General features: G+C 34.5%; 1 protein-coding gene across 6 annotated transcripts in view; it reads right to left on the bottom strand.

The window, feature by feature from the left end:
- NBEA (neurobeachin) overlaps positions 1-18,126 on the bottom strand; it is a 458,833-nt gene that overhangs the window by 94,581 nt on the left and 346,126 nt on the right. For all 6 annotated transcript variants that reach the window (XM_066176003.1, XM_066175999.1, XM_066176000.1 and 3 more), the window contains 2 exons: positions 4,426-4,543; positions 3,438-3,540 (listed from right to left, as the gene is read on the bottom strand). In XM_066176003.1, coding sequence (XP_066032100.1) covers positions 3,438-3,540; positions 4,426-4,543 — 221 coding nt within the window. The remainder of the gene's footprint in view (positions 1-3,437; positions 3,541-4,425; positions 4,544-18,126) is intronic.

Raw genomic sequence — 18,126 nt, 5'->3', positions numbered from 1 at the left:
AAATATCTACTCAAAATGGGAACTGCAGAAGACTCTGATGTACAACAGAATGATCCAATTTTTTCAGTTCTTATACATTTAAATGTATTTAGAAAACAACTCATGCCATTTTGGTGAAGGAAGGGATGTTATATATCCCATATGTGGAATGCGACACACCCCTTTTCGCAGTCACTTTTAATTTAGTTAGCTATAACGCAATCTCACACAAAGAATATTTAAGTATTTTGCACCTGCATGATGTCATGTGTTGTGTTGCTCCTGCTCAGAGAAAAAAAAAATAAGACTTGGGAAAGTAATTTCCCAAGGAAAGGCAAGAACCTCATCAACATTCACTTTTAATCAGAGTTCTAAATAGGGTTTTATGCTTTGATGGCATCAAATTTCGGGTTTTTTCCCACTCCCTCCACAAAACTCAACCTCTGCAACCAGCTGTACTGAGATCTGGAAATCTATGACCAAGCTGCTGACATGGCAGAACTGAGTTGTGTTGAATATAGTTACTGTAACAGCCAAAATACATTTTTTTTTTTTTCCAGAAAAAAAACCCCAATCCATTTGAATTTCTTAGTTTTATTAACTGAAGCCATTGTTTTCTCTAATGCATTAATGGCCCACAGAATTTCAGTGGAAGGTGTCAGTATGTTTAGTGGTGAAGATACTGTATCTTTCACCAATGTTTTGATCTCTATATGCTACAAAACCATCAGGCAGCTCACAGTTGGTTTCTGAGCTGTGATGTTGCTCCCAATAAAAAGACACCAGTAAGTTATACCTGAGGTGTTAGAACCATAAAAAGTAGTCTGACAATACCATGCTAAAGAAGTGGATGTTACTCTACCTATGTGGAATCATATGGAGCTGCAGAAGTTAAAAGACACAGAATTGTCTGCCCAGTTGTATCATTTGGCAAGGTCATAAGGAAACTACAATCAATGCAACATGTTTCAGAAACAGTGAAAATGCATTTATCAAAGACAGACTAATTTGATTACCAAATCAGACTGAACTCTTCAACATGCGACTTATTTTAAGGATGTAATTACTTCTTTGTAACATCAAGCACAGGCTTGAACTCTTTGTTGAATCAAAGCATTAAACAGGCTGTTTGGAAAGGCAGCAAAGAAGCAAACTGAAGACTTGCTCTGAACAGCAGGTCTGTAAAGTCTTAGGAAGTCAAAATGGTTCACCTGCTTCTAATCATTTGAGCCATTAGATCATAAATATTTTTATTTACTTCTGCTTCCTTGCACCTTTGTTAATTGCAGTATTTCACCATGAAAACAGAATGACACTAAAAAGCCATATACTGCATTTAAAGTAATTTACTTCATTGGAATGTTTCCATCATGAATGCAAGCATTTATGATACTGTAATTAACTCTAGGTGACGTTTATCAGAGTAGTATCAGAGAGGAAATAATACTTGCATAAATAGAACTAAAGAACTTAAGCAAAACAACCAGAAAAGTCTTCTTTTGTTAGGATATTTTAAGGTAAAATTTAATCAGGAAAATTGTGATGATTGAAAAAAAGATAATGTTTTACTCAGTATAGCAGCTCTTTTTGGTTACTCAGCATAATTTCTCTTTATTTTAGTTATACAAACAAGCATTATTTTTAAAACTAGCATTCCAGAGCCAACATATTCATAGGAAGGAAAACTATATTCTAACATCAACAAAAGATTAACTACAGAGTAGATATAGAGCCAGATTTCCTCTCAGTTGCTCCACTGCAATCCTACTGAAGACAATAAGGGTATGTAGACAGGAGAAAAAAGAAAAAAACTCGTGATTACAGAGTCTTTATTGTACATAAATCATACCGTGATTACACAAAAAAAAAAGAAAGAAAAATAACTTCACTACCATATGCCAGATATATTCTGAAGGCTAGCAAGCCCATTCTCGATTCAAATTGAACTTTAATCAAAAAGGTATGGAAATAACTGCATATTATATTGAAGCTGAAACTTTTCTAAATAATTATATATCAACAAACTTTTCCAGACAATTATTCACTGAATAATGCTCAAAGGATATGAATTTCAAAAGTAAAAAATGTCACTGTAAATATGAAATTCTGATTGAGAAATTTGCATTTTGTTTGTGCTAGAACATGTGGCCATTTCTATTTCAAAAAAGAATACTATTTCTTTCCATTTAGAGACAGCATTTCCTTTAACTTTAGTATATGGAAGAACGATGCAAATATTAACAAGATGCGCCTTCCAAATAAATGTCCCAACTTAGCCTTGATCTCAATGAAAACTTGAGAAGTTTGGCAATTTGCGTAAAGACTTCAGCACATTCAGGAGATCAAGCCTTAGGTATCATGAGACTCTTGGGCTCATGACAGGGAATGATGTTCATCTGGGAATGAAATAGTTCTCCAATTCTACAAATGCTTTGACACTTCAGAGTATTTCCACATTTTGCACTGGGATAGAACAAGGACAATGTGAAGTTTTAGATTGCAGGAAATGACTTAAAGAAAGAGAAAGACACATCCCAAACCCTTCACTGATGTTTAAGTCATTAGCTTTTTAGACAAATCATGCCAAATGGGGGTCTGAGCCCAAAGCACCACATTTTGTTAATATCATGCTGTTTCCTCACTCCCTTATATTTCTTTATTTTTGTCTCATTTTGACCAGAAGTTTATCTTGAATCAAAAAACAGGCAAAAAAATGCCCCCCCTCCAACACAGTGAAGTACATGTGAAGATCACCTCACCTATCCCTGAAATAGGAATACTTATATAATATAGGATCTGAAAGTTTCCAGTCTTATTTCTCGCCATAGGCTGATGTGATGTTGATGTTGATGAGGAAATAAAAAAGTGTAGCTGTCCATAGCATGTGAAAATCTCTGAAACTCAACCTTACTTGTTCTTTCAGAAATATGTATGGTCCTTAATTTTGGAAAGAAAAGAAGAAGAATACATTAAAATAATGAATGGAAGAAATTTGGAAATTGGAAAATAGCCACCATACTGATAAGAAATGAAGTAAAATCCCACACATTCTTAGAGATAAAATAATTTACATTCAGCAAACACAAAAGCTAGTCAAGTTCAGTTACACATCCTGCCATAACAATCACAGCAAGGATGAACATTTGATTATACATTTATAAAACACAACTGGAAACCAGACTTTGAAGAGATAGGATGTAAGTATTTTCACTAAAAGATGCTTATTTCTTATAATTGAAAAGGAAAAAGTCTAATTATCTAATTTACAATAATTTTACTTCTATTTCATATACTAACAGCCATATAGTTAGTAAAGGGTAATGTTTGTCATACTAACCTTAAAGAAAAGAAAATCTAGAATTTATTGACAGGAATAATGTTTTAGCACAGCCATTTAAAAAATATCAACTGTATAATATAAAAAACACAAAATATTAAGACTATGTTAATTAAATTACCTGGCTTGTGGCAAACCATAGCTGGTTCCTACTCCAACACGTGGTAAGCTGTACACAACTTTTTTCACTGTTGCTTGGTCAGGAAAATTAAACATAACAGACGCTAAATGAAGAAAGGAAAATATGTAACAGTAAAACATTTGCAAAAGACTCTTTCTTCACCAGCATATATTTTTAAAATGCTCAGTTTTATATCTGGGGGGAGAGGTAAGTTCCACTTTTATCTTCCTGGGGATCCAAAGTACAACAGAAATTTCTGACACTCTTCACACCTCTGTATAATTAGCTGGTTAACATTTTAGCATTAAATCTCCCATTTTGCAGAGAACCTGAGTGTTGTTTACTTAGAGGAACAACACCTTACTATTAACCCATAAAATCTCTTATCAGGCTGAGAAACTGTTCAGTAGTTGGCATGGCATTTGCTCTTCTGACTAGTGCCTTAAAACACCCAGGAACAAGGAATTGTTTCATTCCCTCTCCAGCTGAAATCAAAACTTACATCAGAGCTCCTGAGGGTAAAAGACCACTTAGACACCTCACCAGTCACTGAACTGTGGTTCAGAGTAACACATACAGAAAACTGAGTGGATCCATTTATAGCTCTGGTACTTTAAAACTTTAATTCATTTTACAAATAGAAAAGGAATTATCCTTTTATATGCTTCTCTAAAATATTTTCAGACAATTGACAAGAAGGGTGAGACAATACAAAAAAGCAAATTTCCTATCCAACATTTGAAGATTTTATCAATGGCAATGATCTGGTTCTGTAAATAAATCTCACTGTTGCACAGAAAGCAGGGAGATTGATTTATGTGTTTGATCTTAATCAAATTTGCACTGAATACCAACAAGAGTAAGCATTATAGAACAGACATAAGCACTTTATCAAAGGAAGCACAGAGTTTTACTTTTAAGATTAATAAATAAAACACAAAATAACCAGTAGCACAATTTTATGCAACAAATATAAACTATGACCTACTTCTGTTTGCCATAAACACTTCCAGAGCTGTGTTCTGGAGAAGATAACGTCTTGAAAAAACAGCTCGAATCTCGCTGAACATCCATTTTCCATGAAGGCCTTCGGTATAGGCGAGGACCTTCAAAGAAAGTCAAGGTGACAGTTACTAGCAGGAATTTTTCGATAAAATATTGTATAAGAACAGAGGAAATTTTACCCATCAATTAAGTTAATTGTGTCTCTTTAACACTTAAAAACAGTGACTTAAAATGAACTTGAATGGTTTTAAGAAATGCAAAAAAAGAAGTACCTGCTGTTAGAAGAATATCAGTAATTTCTGTAATCTCATACTCCTAAGATCTATTTCTCTTGCGTCACATCAAATTACCTCAAAACCACCAAAAACCCAAACTCTACAAACAAGTATAGGGAAACAGACACACTTGCAGTTAGGTTTAGCTGCATCTTCTTCCAACAGTGTGTATGACACATTTGTCAGCTATCTATCAGATACCAGATTTATTTCTGAGGCTGCCTTGTGTAAAATACAATCAAAATTATATTACTTGGATTCACATCCCCTTCAGGGTCATAAATTGCAAGTCCTCTCATTTCATTAATAAGTAGAAAAATTAGCAAAACCAGTACATCACCGTATTAATTTTTCTGAAGTTAGACATATCAAATATCCCAAACCACGGACTAAATTTTATAATTTGAATTTTGCATTTTAAAATTAATGTGAAAATATTTTAAAATAAAATAGTTAAAAATTAGCACTGCTTTTCCTGTTTTAAATTTTCTCAATTGGGCGCATTAATATAGGACTAGATGTTAATATCAAATAATCTTTTTCACTTTTCCTTTGGTATTCTGGATGTTCAAAAAACAGACAAAAAAGACACAATTTAATTAGATGTCATTTTTATTAACTTGTCTCATCTGTATAGAACAATCTTTTTCCAATCCTTTTCATTAGCTGGCAGGCTCCCTTCAGCCCTGCACCTCTGCTCAGGTGGGCCCTGCCATGGCACGCCTAGGAGGAGTTTGGAATGCGGATCCTCACCACACCCATCTGCATTTCCCAGGCTCTGTAGACTGTGCCTTTACCTAGGCTGCAGCCACTGAGAGACTTGCAGCCTCAGTGAAACAAAGAAACATAGTGAACACCTTCCCAAAAGGAACGTTTCAGACTGAAGAGACTGAATTTCTCTGTTCTCCACTAGGAACACAAAAACTGTCGTACAACAGCTCACAGTGCTTTACTCACTTATCTGACGTCTTTACTTTTCATAATCATGACCTCTCCCAGCTTCTGAACAGGAAAATGTTAGGGAGACCATATGCTGCTGCTGTCAGTGATTCTTCATGCTTGAGGAAATGGAAATTGTATTTCTTCAATCTTTTCAGTGATGCGGCTTCAAGTTAGTAACATGTCTCCATATATGAAAAAGCTAATTTAAGTTTGTGCACTTGGTGTACAACCTTTTCCTCACAAGCATAAGTCTATTTCAGAGAGGATGGCAATAACAGCAACACAAAAGTGCTTCAGTACATGGAAAAGCATTTAAATGTTAGTTCTGTCCTCGATAGAAACCAGGCAGAGGAACACAGTGTTCCCCTGTACTGTTTATATGAGAGTAAGTTACACATCGAACCCTTAGACCAACACAGTGGCTGATGACACTGTTTCATTCACGTCAGCTTTCCACACTAGTTAAACACAGCTTGGAAGAAGGGAAGGAGCTTGATTCTTTGGAGGTCACCCAGACACATGCAAGAGACTATGTGCTCCCTCCATTCAGTCACAGGTCAGCTGTGGAATGCTATCTTAGCCCTCTCTTTGATAAGATAAATAAACTGAATTTTACATTATTTTCTTTCATTGAGATCAGATGCTAAGATACTGCTGGTATCATGTATGTGACATTCAGGTGGATAAGAACAATGACTGTGAAGATTTAACCACTCGCCTTCTTTGAATGTATTCTGCTGCTATCTGATGCATAATTTTCATAAATACACATGCTTTTTTTAATTAAAGAGAGGAAATTCTGAGGAAACCACTCACATTTAAAAAGCTAAAATAAGAGAACAGTCTCTCAGAGGGAGGAGTCTGAAATGTATGTAGCTGTAACCAAATCTACAGCAGCCAGCAAATTTGCCAAAGAATTAGCTCCTTGACAAATCATCATGCTTCAGGAAACCACTTCTTGTATCAAAAATGTCTCTACTTATTTTTTGTAAAGAGAAATGTTTATTAATAATTATTTTCTAGATATTAACATATTAGAGGATCACAATAATACATTTATGATGTATTGATATATACCACAGCTCAGTTATTATGGATCAACATTAAAAGCACATTGCATACCAATCATACACTGCTTGCCTTTTACTTCCTCCTCTTCTTTAATTAAGTATAAAGCAATTGCAACTACACAGAGGTACATTCAACCCATTATGAAATGAATGACATATAATAGCACACCAGTAAAAGAGTTGAATGGAATAGGAAATCAGAGGGAAGAAAGGAGTCTATAACTCAATTAATGTCCTCAATTACACTCTTCTTAACTGTCTATTAGTCCTACAAATATCAGATTATCATGCCGTTATCAAATCATCTGAATTATTTCAGTATTTTGGTTACAACATTTTCCTGTCCAAGATATACTACCCATTTTTGCCATCCTCCATTACATTAATCTTACACCATTTTCATGAGATGCATTAAACCTCCCATTATTAGATATCCAAAATTTACAGCAGATATTATTGACAATGTAGCAGGATTCTTTCTTATTGCTGTTATAAAAGCCAAATCAAAGTAATTTTTAATTTTCTGAATTTGAATTCTTTAAATGGCTTATACACCTTTTTTTTTTTTTTTCCTTCCAGGATGATTTTTAGCATTTCACTTTCTCATAGGACATGAATGAAGTCCTGGCTATTCATATATTTTAAAGACTGTATGTATTGTATCTTTCATTATTCATAAAAAATGTTCAAATAACCACTTTCTACGCTAATATACTGAAATCATGTTACAAAGTTATCTGAAGGCAAAATTTCCATGTGTTCCAACATTTTGTTGTTTATACTTAAAGTCAGTATTCCTTACATTGATAGTTTTGAGTTTTTCTCCTAAAAACATTTGTGAAGACATCCTGCCTAGGCATGTTTTAATAGCTGAAAAATCATGACTAAGTTCAGAATTCTAGATATATCTCAGATAATCTGATTTTATTAAAATAAAAACAACCAGCCAATATCTACATTTGAACTAAACACACTTTTCAATTTTATTATCAGCTGCAGCTGTTTGGTTTAAAACTCATTTCTCCTTGTAAAACCTTTTCACTTAGGAATATCTGTATGTTTTAAAGATACCAATTTGCTAGAATTCATTGCAGCAAGATGAATCTCTCACCTAACAGGGGAATGAGAAGTCTCTGAAACTCAAGATTCTGTAATATGGAAAAACTTCTCTTGGTGACACTTATTTAGATTAGACTACTAAAGCAGCATGGGATGCAGACGGAAAGCTCTAGAGAAGAGAAGCAGAACCATTACTGAAGAGCTTTCCACCCTGGACCAGACATGAAGGCTCCATTATTTTAATTTTATTTCTCATGTAATCAAGATTTTTTTCTTTTCAATTAAGAATCATTGCATTTTTAATCATAAACATTCTTCAGTAATCAATTACTGATTATGATTGTTAATTAACAGCTGGAATTTTGCACTAACAAGAAGACCAGAAACACTAGTGTCCATTTTACTTGAATCCCTGGTAGATTATCTCCACAGAAGAAACACTTAAGTACTGAGGCTCATTATTGCTGCTTTACACTATTTTTTGGTATCTCATAGCACCAGACACAGCATGCAAAAGGATATTCTGGCCCTTTTCTTTAGATTACTGTTTCTGGAACTGAAGTAATCACAAAATCAGGTGTTGTAAAGAAATCAAAGAAAACAGCCTGTAAAATCCTATCTATTTTCAGTCACTAACGTTCTGGCAAGAATGATCACTTTTGCTGTCTGTTGCAAAGAATTTTAACATATTTCCTTTCCTTTAAAATAGCTTTTTGGGGTGATTCATTAATGAGCATGTATGTGAATTGAATCCACTGTTTTCAGTGGAAGTCCATCACTTCTCTTTTGAAACCACATTTCTAATTCAGGATATTTTAATTCTAATCTGATTTCTCAATGGAAGTGCCGATTGATACTTGTAACATTTTCCAAGCTTTATTTATATCTAGTAAAAAATGCGTGTATTATTAAAGTGTAATATATTTGTTAATCTTTTTGTGGGTTTATTCAATGAATGGTGAAAAAAACATGAAAAACCTTTCCTTAATATCTCATCTGAATTTCCCTTATCTCAGCTTAAGGACATTTCCTCTGGTCCTCTCACTGTAGGCATGGTAGAAGACTGTCCCTCATGTCACTACACCCTCCTATCAAAGAGTTGTAGAGAGTGGTGAGGTTCCCCCTGAGCCTCCTTTTCTCCAGGCTAAACACCCCCAGCTCCCTCAGCTGTTTCCCTCAAGAAATGTTCCCTAGTCCTTTCACAAGCCCGGCTGCCCTTTGCTGAACATGCTCCATGGTGGAGAAAACATGGGGGACTTCACAAAAACAAATCACAGTGTTTGGTCATTTCATCAGAGTGCCACCTACAGTCAGCATCAGAAGTGTGGTTATGCACCAGGGCCAGGTATAAAACAGGCATTTAAAAAATAGTTTGGCATCACTGCGTGCTTTTAGAGGTTAGAAACATACGAAATTGATTACAGAAAATCATTCTGTCCCATCAGGGATTTGGATTTCCCTTTTTCAAGAGTTGTCTAGCATTGCAATTTGCTGCAAGGAAAATGTGAAAATCTGAATGCAGGTCCTCATGGGTTAAGACAAATGGCTCCTATGAAAACACAGCAACCGTTCTTCTCCAGAGCAATCTAACAACACAGAGTTCACTACAGGTACATGGCAGACTGCAGGATTGCTTCATGTACCCTAAATACGGATTGAGATGACAGACATTGATGGCATGGAATCCCAGGCCTAGGGTTTATAAAATATTATATAGAGTAAGCTTTTTATAATTTCAAAATGTTTGATGAAGTATTGAGAATTATCAACTTTTAGATATAGCAGGAAAAATTAGTATACACTACAAGAAGGGATATATCATGTCAAGATAGACAAGTGTAAAAAGAAGTTATATTTAATAGGAAAATTCAAAATAAGGTAAATTTAAATAATGAAACGCCGTGTATTTTGCTTTTCTAAAATGGGAAACAGAGAATCTAAATAGACAGAAAGGACAATTCAAATGAATTTAATGTCCTAGTGTTCCATTGACTTCTTACTCCTTTTTTATACATTTAGATGACTTTAAAACATCTTCTTGACCTCTAATCCCATAATCATATTAAATACTTCTAAAACCTCACCAAAATACTGCTATCATTTTTTCTTTGCACATTTTGGTCTAGTAAAACTATCCCTTTACATTAAGCTCTCTTTTCCCCTTCTTTTTAACATGCTTCTGTGTAAAATGTTTCTTTATTTGTGAGCTTTAAAAGCTTTCCTCCAAGTAGCTCTTGTAATGTTATGCTGTGCAGGATGAGCTGAGTATTTTGTGCCATTAGAATTTTTCAATTCATATCAGTTTTAAAAATCTTTTTTAGTACATTTTTTAAAAATAATTTTTGGCACTCCTGTCTCATTTTTCTCCTCCTCTTCAGGGATCTAAAAAATGCAGATATTATTTTTGTGGTTTTGGACTTTATTTCCTTGCCAAATATTCTCAGCTTATACTTCTACTTCCAATGTTTTTTTAAGCTTTCAAGAGGCCCCTTGTCTTGAAACATGAGGTTCTGTTCATCCAAACCTTTTCTAAATTTGATTTCTCTGGTCAGCATACCCACATCGTTATCCATTAAAACAATGCCCACTCAGCTTAAAGCAACAGATGCTCTTATTCCCACATTCATTTGCAGTCATCTGAAAAATTATTTGAAGTTGGTCCACTTGAAGGCCATTTTCCTCTCTTCATAAGCAAAATGGTTTTGCATGTTATGATTTTGTGTTTTAGGCAAGGAATGGAAAGGATATTGGGATTTTTTGAGAAGTAGTTGCAGCAAAGTAATTAGAGTAAAAAACTAAACCCTACTCCAATTATCTTATGTATTCTAAATAGACCATTTCTAACACTGCATTTGTGAAACACCAGTGCATAGTTTTAAACGTAAGGATAACTGCAAACAAAATTCTGAATAAAAATTATTTTATCATTAATTTTGATCTCTGTGCCTTTACACAGTTGCTTTTCTATGCAACATGAAAACAGATTACCAATTTAGGCAACTCCAGAAATGCCAGCAATAGACTGACATTCTTGGGAAGAACAGCAACAGGAAGAGCTAGAAGATTTAGACATTATCATCTTAGAAAAGGTAGGCAGAGGCCTCTTTTAGGCTCTACTCTCAAACATATTCAGAAATTCTTGTTTTAAGCAGAGACTCGACTGATTAAAGAATTTTAAAATCATGAATAGTGCTGGCTGGGGCAACAGCACATAAAGAGCTTGTGGAGAAGCAGAAGGCAAATATATTCTAGAGCCACATAAAGCCATATTAGAGCATAGCCCAACTCAAAACACAGAGGCTGAAAAACAAACAATGGGGCAAAATCCCACAATTAGTTCTGGTAGCCACTGGATTGAAACAGATTGTTTCAGTTACCTCACAAGGTATAAAATGATTTTTTTTGTTGACTTTGGCAACAATGGGATGTCAGGCTCAAATCTAGCAAGAAATGTTAACAGAACTGTTTCCATTCTCACTCTACATTTCGTGCTCAAAGATCAATCCAAACTGGGGAGTGGTGATCTCAGACTCAAATTGCTCTGAGCAAATCTGCCCCAGCAGTGAAATGCAATCAAATTAATTCAATTAGAACCGCACAAATTACAGTTTAGTGGGCATGCCAAAAAAGACATAAAATTGATATGATCTGAGCAAAACCAGACCTTTTTTTGAGGAATAAAAATGGAAAGCTTCTTTTTCTCTCAAATGGTCCATTCTCCTCAGCAAAAGCAAGGCAATTGGAAGAAAGGACTTTCAATATTTACGAATTCAGGGAGAAAACAGTGTTAAGAAATGCTTGTAAGTTGAAACCAAAGTAGGATAGTTATTCTAAAAATAGTTCTTTAACAAAAAAATGCAGCTTTATTAAACTTGTATTATTGGTGGATTTCACAGAATTTGTGAGAGTTTTAGCTGAGAAAAGTTGCAGCAGAAGCAAAAAAACATAGAAATAGTTTGAAGAATAAAGAATGTATGGTATCCCTAAATATGTGATGTGTTCTTTCCCAAGAATAAAGCCATCATAAAATTCTCTGGGTGATCTTTTTTTTTTTTTTTTTTTTTTTTCTCCCAGAACTTAAAAGTATTTATTCAAAAGATTAATGCATTTTAAAAATGCACAAATACTCAAATGTACCATACCACAAATTCTTAAATTATAATAACATTACAATAACAGTCTTAGGAAAAGAGTAAATATAGGGTTTTGTTAAACATTACCCATTTCCTAAAAATGAAGGTAGAAAGACAGTTTTATATCCCTCTTTTTATAGATGTGAACTTAATGTTGTACAGGAGATATGTGGAAGCATCTTGTATTTTAACAGTTTTGCATCTGATTTATTCAGTACAGAATGCACATGATTTAAGATCTATAAAAGTCAATAGAATATAATTTTTTTCTACTACCAGGCTTAATTTCTTTATGTTCCTAATATCTCTTCCATTATAAGATTGATCAAAAGCCAGTAATATTTTGTTTTCAACTTCATATACAAAAGTTGTTTCATTAATCCCAATATTTAGGAATACAATCAGGGCACATTCTACTCCTGGAATTTAAATAATAGATTTAAATTAATTTTTATATTCAAAAAGAAATATATTACTTTATTCAATGATATATATTGTACATCTACAACATCCTCACTATCCCCAAAATTTCTACAATATGGTTTGTAACAGTAAAGCAAAATCCTCAAGAAATTCAAAATTCTACAGCTCAAAGAATCACAGAATGGATCAGGTTGGAAGGGACCATAGTGGGTTGTCTGGTCCAGCCTCCCTGCTCAAGCAGGGTCATCCCCGAGCACATGGCACAGGATTGTGTCCAGACACTCAGCTGTGCCATGAAGTGTTGGTTATGGAGCACCAGTGACCCCTGGAAATCAGTTTGCTTGGAGTCTGAATTTAGAGCAGTTTCAGAGCTACTCTATGTTATGTCAACTTCTAAGGCCCCCAAAGTACAATTACACAGTCTGTGAATAATGGTGAACATACATTAAAGTATTTTCATCTTCATAATATATTGCAATACCAACTGATTCTTTATTTATCCACTTAAAAAGTGTTTAAGATATTTTTTTTTCACTGCTGAAGAAGACAAGAAACTATAGCATGGAAAAAGGGGAAAACCTAATCCACAGCTCTGATAGCAACCAAAATTCTGCTGTACTTTTCAGTATTATATACAGAATGTTATCTATTATTACTAAGTCTGTGCAAGGAAAGAATAGTGAAATTTCTTCTTAGAATTTTAACTGAGAGTGTTTGCAAACTGCCTGCTGTTAATAATAATTTAATTAGTTTGCACTTTATATTTATTTTGCTTTAATATTACAGGAAAAGTATTAACGCATTCTATACTTGTTTTAGAGAACATATTTTTATCAGGTATCATAACTAAGCACTGGTAAATAACTCCACACAAAATATAAAAACTACAAATATAGACATGTATCAAATGTAAGCTGTGTATATAAATGCCATAAATGATATTTATGGAGCCAGATTTACACTTTTATTTTGTATGTGTATTCTGTATATCCTACATCTCCTTTCCCATACCTAAACATCAACTTTTTAAATTTCAACAATTTAAATGTCAAATTTATAGATAGTTAAAATATTTGGGGGGGTCTAATCCTACTCCAAAATCCTCACGAAAACTAAGAAGAATGCTAATAATATCTACTCAGCTGGCTACTAAAAATGGATTCTGGGGAACACATTTAGTCTTCCAACGTCTGCACAAAGCAGATTTGATATACAGTTCCCTCCTCTTTGGATTTCTAGCCAACTGGAATGCAAACCTGCATGTCATAAATTTGGGCATACTCACAGGCTTTCCTGTGGTGAGCTCCAAGTTCCCAGTATGAAATTACTGCAACACCTGTCAGCATGTAGAGGTACTTTGTGTGAATGTGCCTCAGTTTTTATCCACTACACGCTGCTCCAACACAGAAGGTATTCAAATTTTATGGACTTCTGGGTACTATGTGACCATGAAAAAGTGTGCCAACCCCAGTCAAAAAGGGCTCTCTCATATAACCTCAATTAATTGCTTCTTAACTTCTTTTTAATTAAAAATAATAAAATGGGATTCAACTATTCAACTCAAGCTTTAGAAAGAGATTAGATAGTTCCATTTTTTTAATTGATTACAAGAGCCAACTATTCAAATTCTCCAATTAAACTAGATTGTTACCTTTTTTTTTCTTTTTTTTTTGTGTGTGCGTGTGTGCGTGTGTGTGTGTGTGTGGAACAGGCAATTACTTCAAAAGAAAATAAACCCTATAAACTTGTAAAGACAGATTACTACCCCCACTGATCAGTTCTATTTCTACTGCCATTAAGTCTGGATTTCCTGCATATCACTTCTTTTTTTTTAAAGAACACAAGCATCCTAGGTAACAATCTATCTTTAATAGACTCAATTTCCCAAGATGCATCTTTTCCTTGTAACTGAGTATCCCGAATGCCACTGCTTGAAGTAGAAGCAGAGATCTGGACTGAAATCATCCAGAAAGTGATCTCAGCATCTCACAAATTTCCTTCACTTCCACTGAAAGCCAAGGAAGTCAGAAATAAAGAGAAAACGGGAAAAAATAAAAATAGAGTGTGGGGGAGGGTGAATTCAAAGCCAGGAAAATTAGTCATGTAAAAAAGTGTCTTAGCTCTCGAGTATGAAATGGTCTCCAGTGTAAATTAATATATTGGAAAATACACAGTGATCCTCACTTTCATCATATTGTTATGAAGTTCCTTCTTTTTAGAGTTATTTATGTATACGCATTTGTAAGAGAAAATAAAAATGGTACAGAAGGATTGTAACAGTTTAACCAAATGAAGCAATCATTTTAATTCAACAGTTCAGAAATTTACAGTCACCTTGTAATCCGCTCACTATGCAAAAACAAAGTCTGAAAATTGTTATTCTAACTCTTATATGACTATCTTTGCCTGTTATGCACAAAACAAACGGTACAACCACAAAGAAAACCAAAAAAACCAACAACAACAACAACAACAAAAAAAAAAAAAACCAAAAAAACCAAATCCAAAAAAAACCCCCAAAACAACCCAGTGGACACATAGCTAGCTACAGAAGGACCCTCATTTTCTCAGTCACAGAATCTACAGTGAAATATTTTCTTCTTTATTTACATTAAAGGGAATTAATGATGAAACCAAGCTAAAATAAGCCCCCACTCAACTTTGTAGTATAATGACGAGTTACTCTTAGACAGTACTCTTAGAGAGCAGTCTTAGAGAGAAAATCTAATACATGGCATTTGACTGTTGCAAAATAATCCCCACTCTGCTTTGACTTCTTTCTATGAACTGTAATACAAGGTCCAATAGACAGCCTCAGATGCATCTCAGGTCCAATGCTTTTCAAACTTAATCAAGGGAATATAGAAATGTATATAAAAAGATGAAAGTGTCTTTGCCTTTATACACACTGAAGAGAAAAAAAAAAACCTAGGGGGAAAAAAGTGAGATCTTTCATAGGGGAAGGTTAAGTCTGATGCTAATGCTTATTTAAAATGGTGACAGTCTGAAGTAGTGAAGCCTTGCCGGGCTGCTTTAATTTCTCCCTGGAATAGCTCTCTCCCAACCTTCGGCAGCACATCAAAGTCTCTGGAGCTCAATTAAAATTGGATTATATTGAAATTCTCTATCTATGGAACTGTGTGCTCACTAACACTTTTCTTTCAGTAATACTCCAGATGACAGTTGCCCATCCCAATTTAAACAGTTGTCATAGAGACCATGAACTAAAGCAGCAGTAACTAACAATACAAAGGAAAGGTAAGTGGTAGGATTTCTGTGAATGAAGGGCTTGGTTTGCAGCCGCAGTGCTCACACTGCAAGCAGCTAAATGCAGAAAACATAAAAGGTTGTAATACTTTCCTCACTCCTAAGGAGAAGGGCAATGTAAGCAAAATAGTAAATATTTTCCTTTTTTCCCCCAGTAGCTAGTAGAGTTTTACATTCCAGCATGTTGTAGCTACCTAAAACATCCAGAATTAAATGACACACCCTAAGAAAAACAGCAGATAACCCTGGAGTCAATCTACAGTCACCAGTTCATAAATTAAAGGCATCACATTGCATTTTATAATTGCAGTAGAAAAGAAATAAGGTATTATCTTTTAATATTTTGAAATTTTATAGAAGATTCTTTAATTATACATAATGTACAAGTCCTTTGTCTTTATGATAAAAATCTTAAGTGAAAATCTGATACAAATCTGAGGGAAATTCATAGCCTGAACCCATCTGGTTAACACTGTGACATCCAAGATGTGTAATGCTTTCAAAACATTTTATTACTGGTTTTAACTGTTTTATAATCTAACCATGTAGATTTTTGATGTACTGCACCAAAGCCTGACAATACCATTGGAAAACTCTAGCAGCTTCCAAAACTCCCAAAATAACATAAACAGCTTATGTTTCTGGCAGCGCCAGACAGCAATGTATTTAACAGCATAGATTGCTGGTAATGATACTATTTTCTCATGTAGATGGCATGTTTCTGGCACTATAAACCCCTTAACCTTTCTTGTAATTGGCTTATTGAGAGTCCCAAGGTTGTTTTTTGTGCCATTGGGCTGATCACCATGGAAATGAACACTTATTGCTGTTTCACTGTAGTGCTCTATTTTTCTTCCAAGCCCTCCACAAGCATTCTCCCTGCTCTCCCGGGAAGGCAACGTTAGGATTTTGAAGCAGCAACAAGGCAAAGTACAAAGAGCGCAGGCCAAAGGGGAAGAAAACAAAAATGTGTCAGAAAATCTAAAAACCGCACAGATCAGAATTTGTCAAAACAAGGCCTTGGTTTAAACCAACAAGAAGGGCCCCCACAGCTTGGGCCTTGACAAAGCATGGCCTTTTTATTTTTTTTCCCCACCTTATTTTTTTTTAATGATTTTTTTTTTTTATTTTTTATTTTTAGCCCAGCTGTAGAAAACACCATCTAATGAACCTGTCTGGGGCTGCTGTCCCCATCCTGTCAGGCATGTCAGGAGATGACAAGCACTGGGGACAGGCCGCCGCCAGTCACAGACAGGCCTGCCAGCTGGAGAGTTCAGCCCCAATCTAATCACGCCACCAGAAAATAACTTTCACGCTTGCAGCCTGACAGGAAGGGCTCAAGGAAAAAGGGGGAAAAAAATTTTTTTAAAAATTAAAAAAAAAAATTGAAACAATGGTTTTTGTTTCAATTACAAACTTTTTTTTTGGCACAGGGAATGGGAGTGGGTGCGGGGAACACTTTTAAAGCTGCTAGCACTGCTTGCTTGTTTCCTTTAGTGGAATTGTTTTTGTCTTTCTTTTAACACAAATAAGATCAATACAGACATTAATGCCAGGAGTTACAAAAAAAAAGTGAAAACGAGACAGTATTTGCGGCACCTGGATATGTTTTTGCCACATTTATTACTATGCTCACACCCCATTTTCCAATATGTACATAGACATAAATCTACCTGCAACCATTGGTGGAGCTATATTTATGGAAACACATGAATTATGGTATGTGTTTTTATTATTTCAAAACAACTGGGCTCATTGAACCTTATATCTCTTCATAGTCATCACTCTATGGTTTCTATCCTCATTTGGGCAAAAACTGACAAAGTACAAATGGTAAAATTATTTGTGCTTCTGAAATGGGAATGAATATTCATAAATAAAAATAATAATTTAAATAAAAGTGTTAAGAGCCCTTGTCCTCAACATAGTTGGTTCTTTCCTATTTGCACATAGACCGTGAATAAACAAAAAGGAAAACCTTGAACATGTATCTTCAAAAGGGCTATAATGAAGAGGCAGTAGTGTACTGGTAGTGTACTGTCTTTCTCATTCAAAAATTGCCAACACAGATTTCCTCTCCAGAAATTTAATAATCGAAAATTGCTAACATAGATCTCTGCTCCAGAAATCTAATAATCAGTAAATCCATAGAAAGAGAGGGCTGAAAATTATTATTTAAATAACTTGAAAAAGTAGTTCCCCAAAAGACATTAAAACAAATTAAGTCTGGGCACATCTTTACTTCAAAAATAAATATCCAGCTAAGATGAAAATGCAAAGTATTAATTACGTGTATCCTATCTACTCCTAAATGTAACTCATAGTACATTTATCTTTTGGTGTATGTATCTTAGTGTATGTATATCTTAGCAAACAATTTGCATTATTTGAAAGTGAACTGGGATGGAAAATGAGTGACTCATGTAGTACTTAGTAATTATTTTACGAAGAAATTATGAATGAGCAAAAGTCTATTTAATCCCTATAAAATAATAAAAAATGAAGATTTGTTATT

The sequence above is a fragment of the Chamaea fasciata genome, unplaced genomic scaffold, assembly GCF_029207755.1.
Source record: "Chamaea fasciata isolate MVZ Bird 193981 ecotype frontalis unplaced genomic scaffold, bChaFas1.0.hap1 SCAF_2, whole genome shotgun sequence".
Taxonomy (NCBI): domain Eukaryota; kingdom Metazoa; phylum Chordata; class Aves; order Passeriformes; family Sylviidae; genus Chamaea; species Chamaea fasciata.
This window is presented reverse-complemented; position numbering and strand designations above follow the sequence as displayed.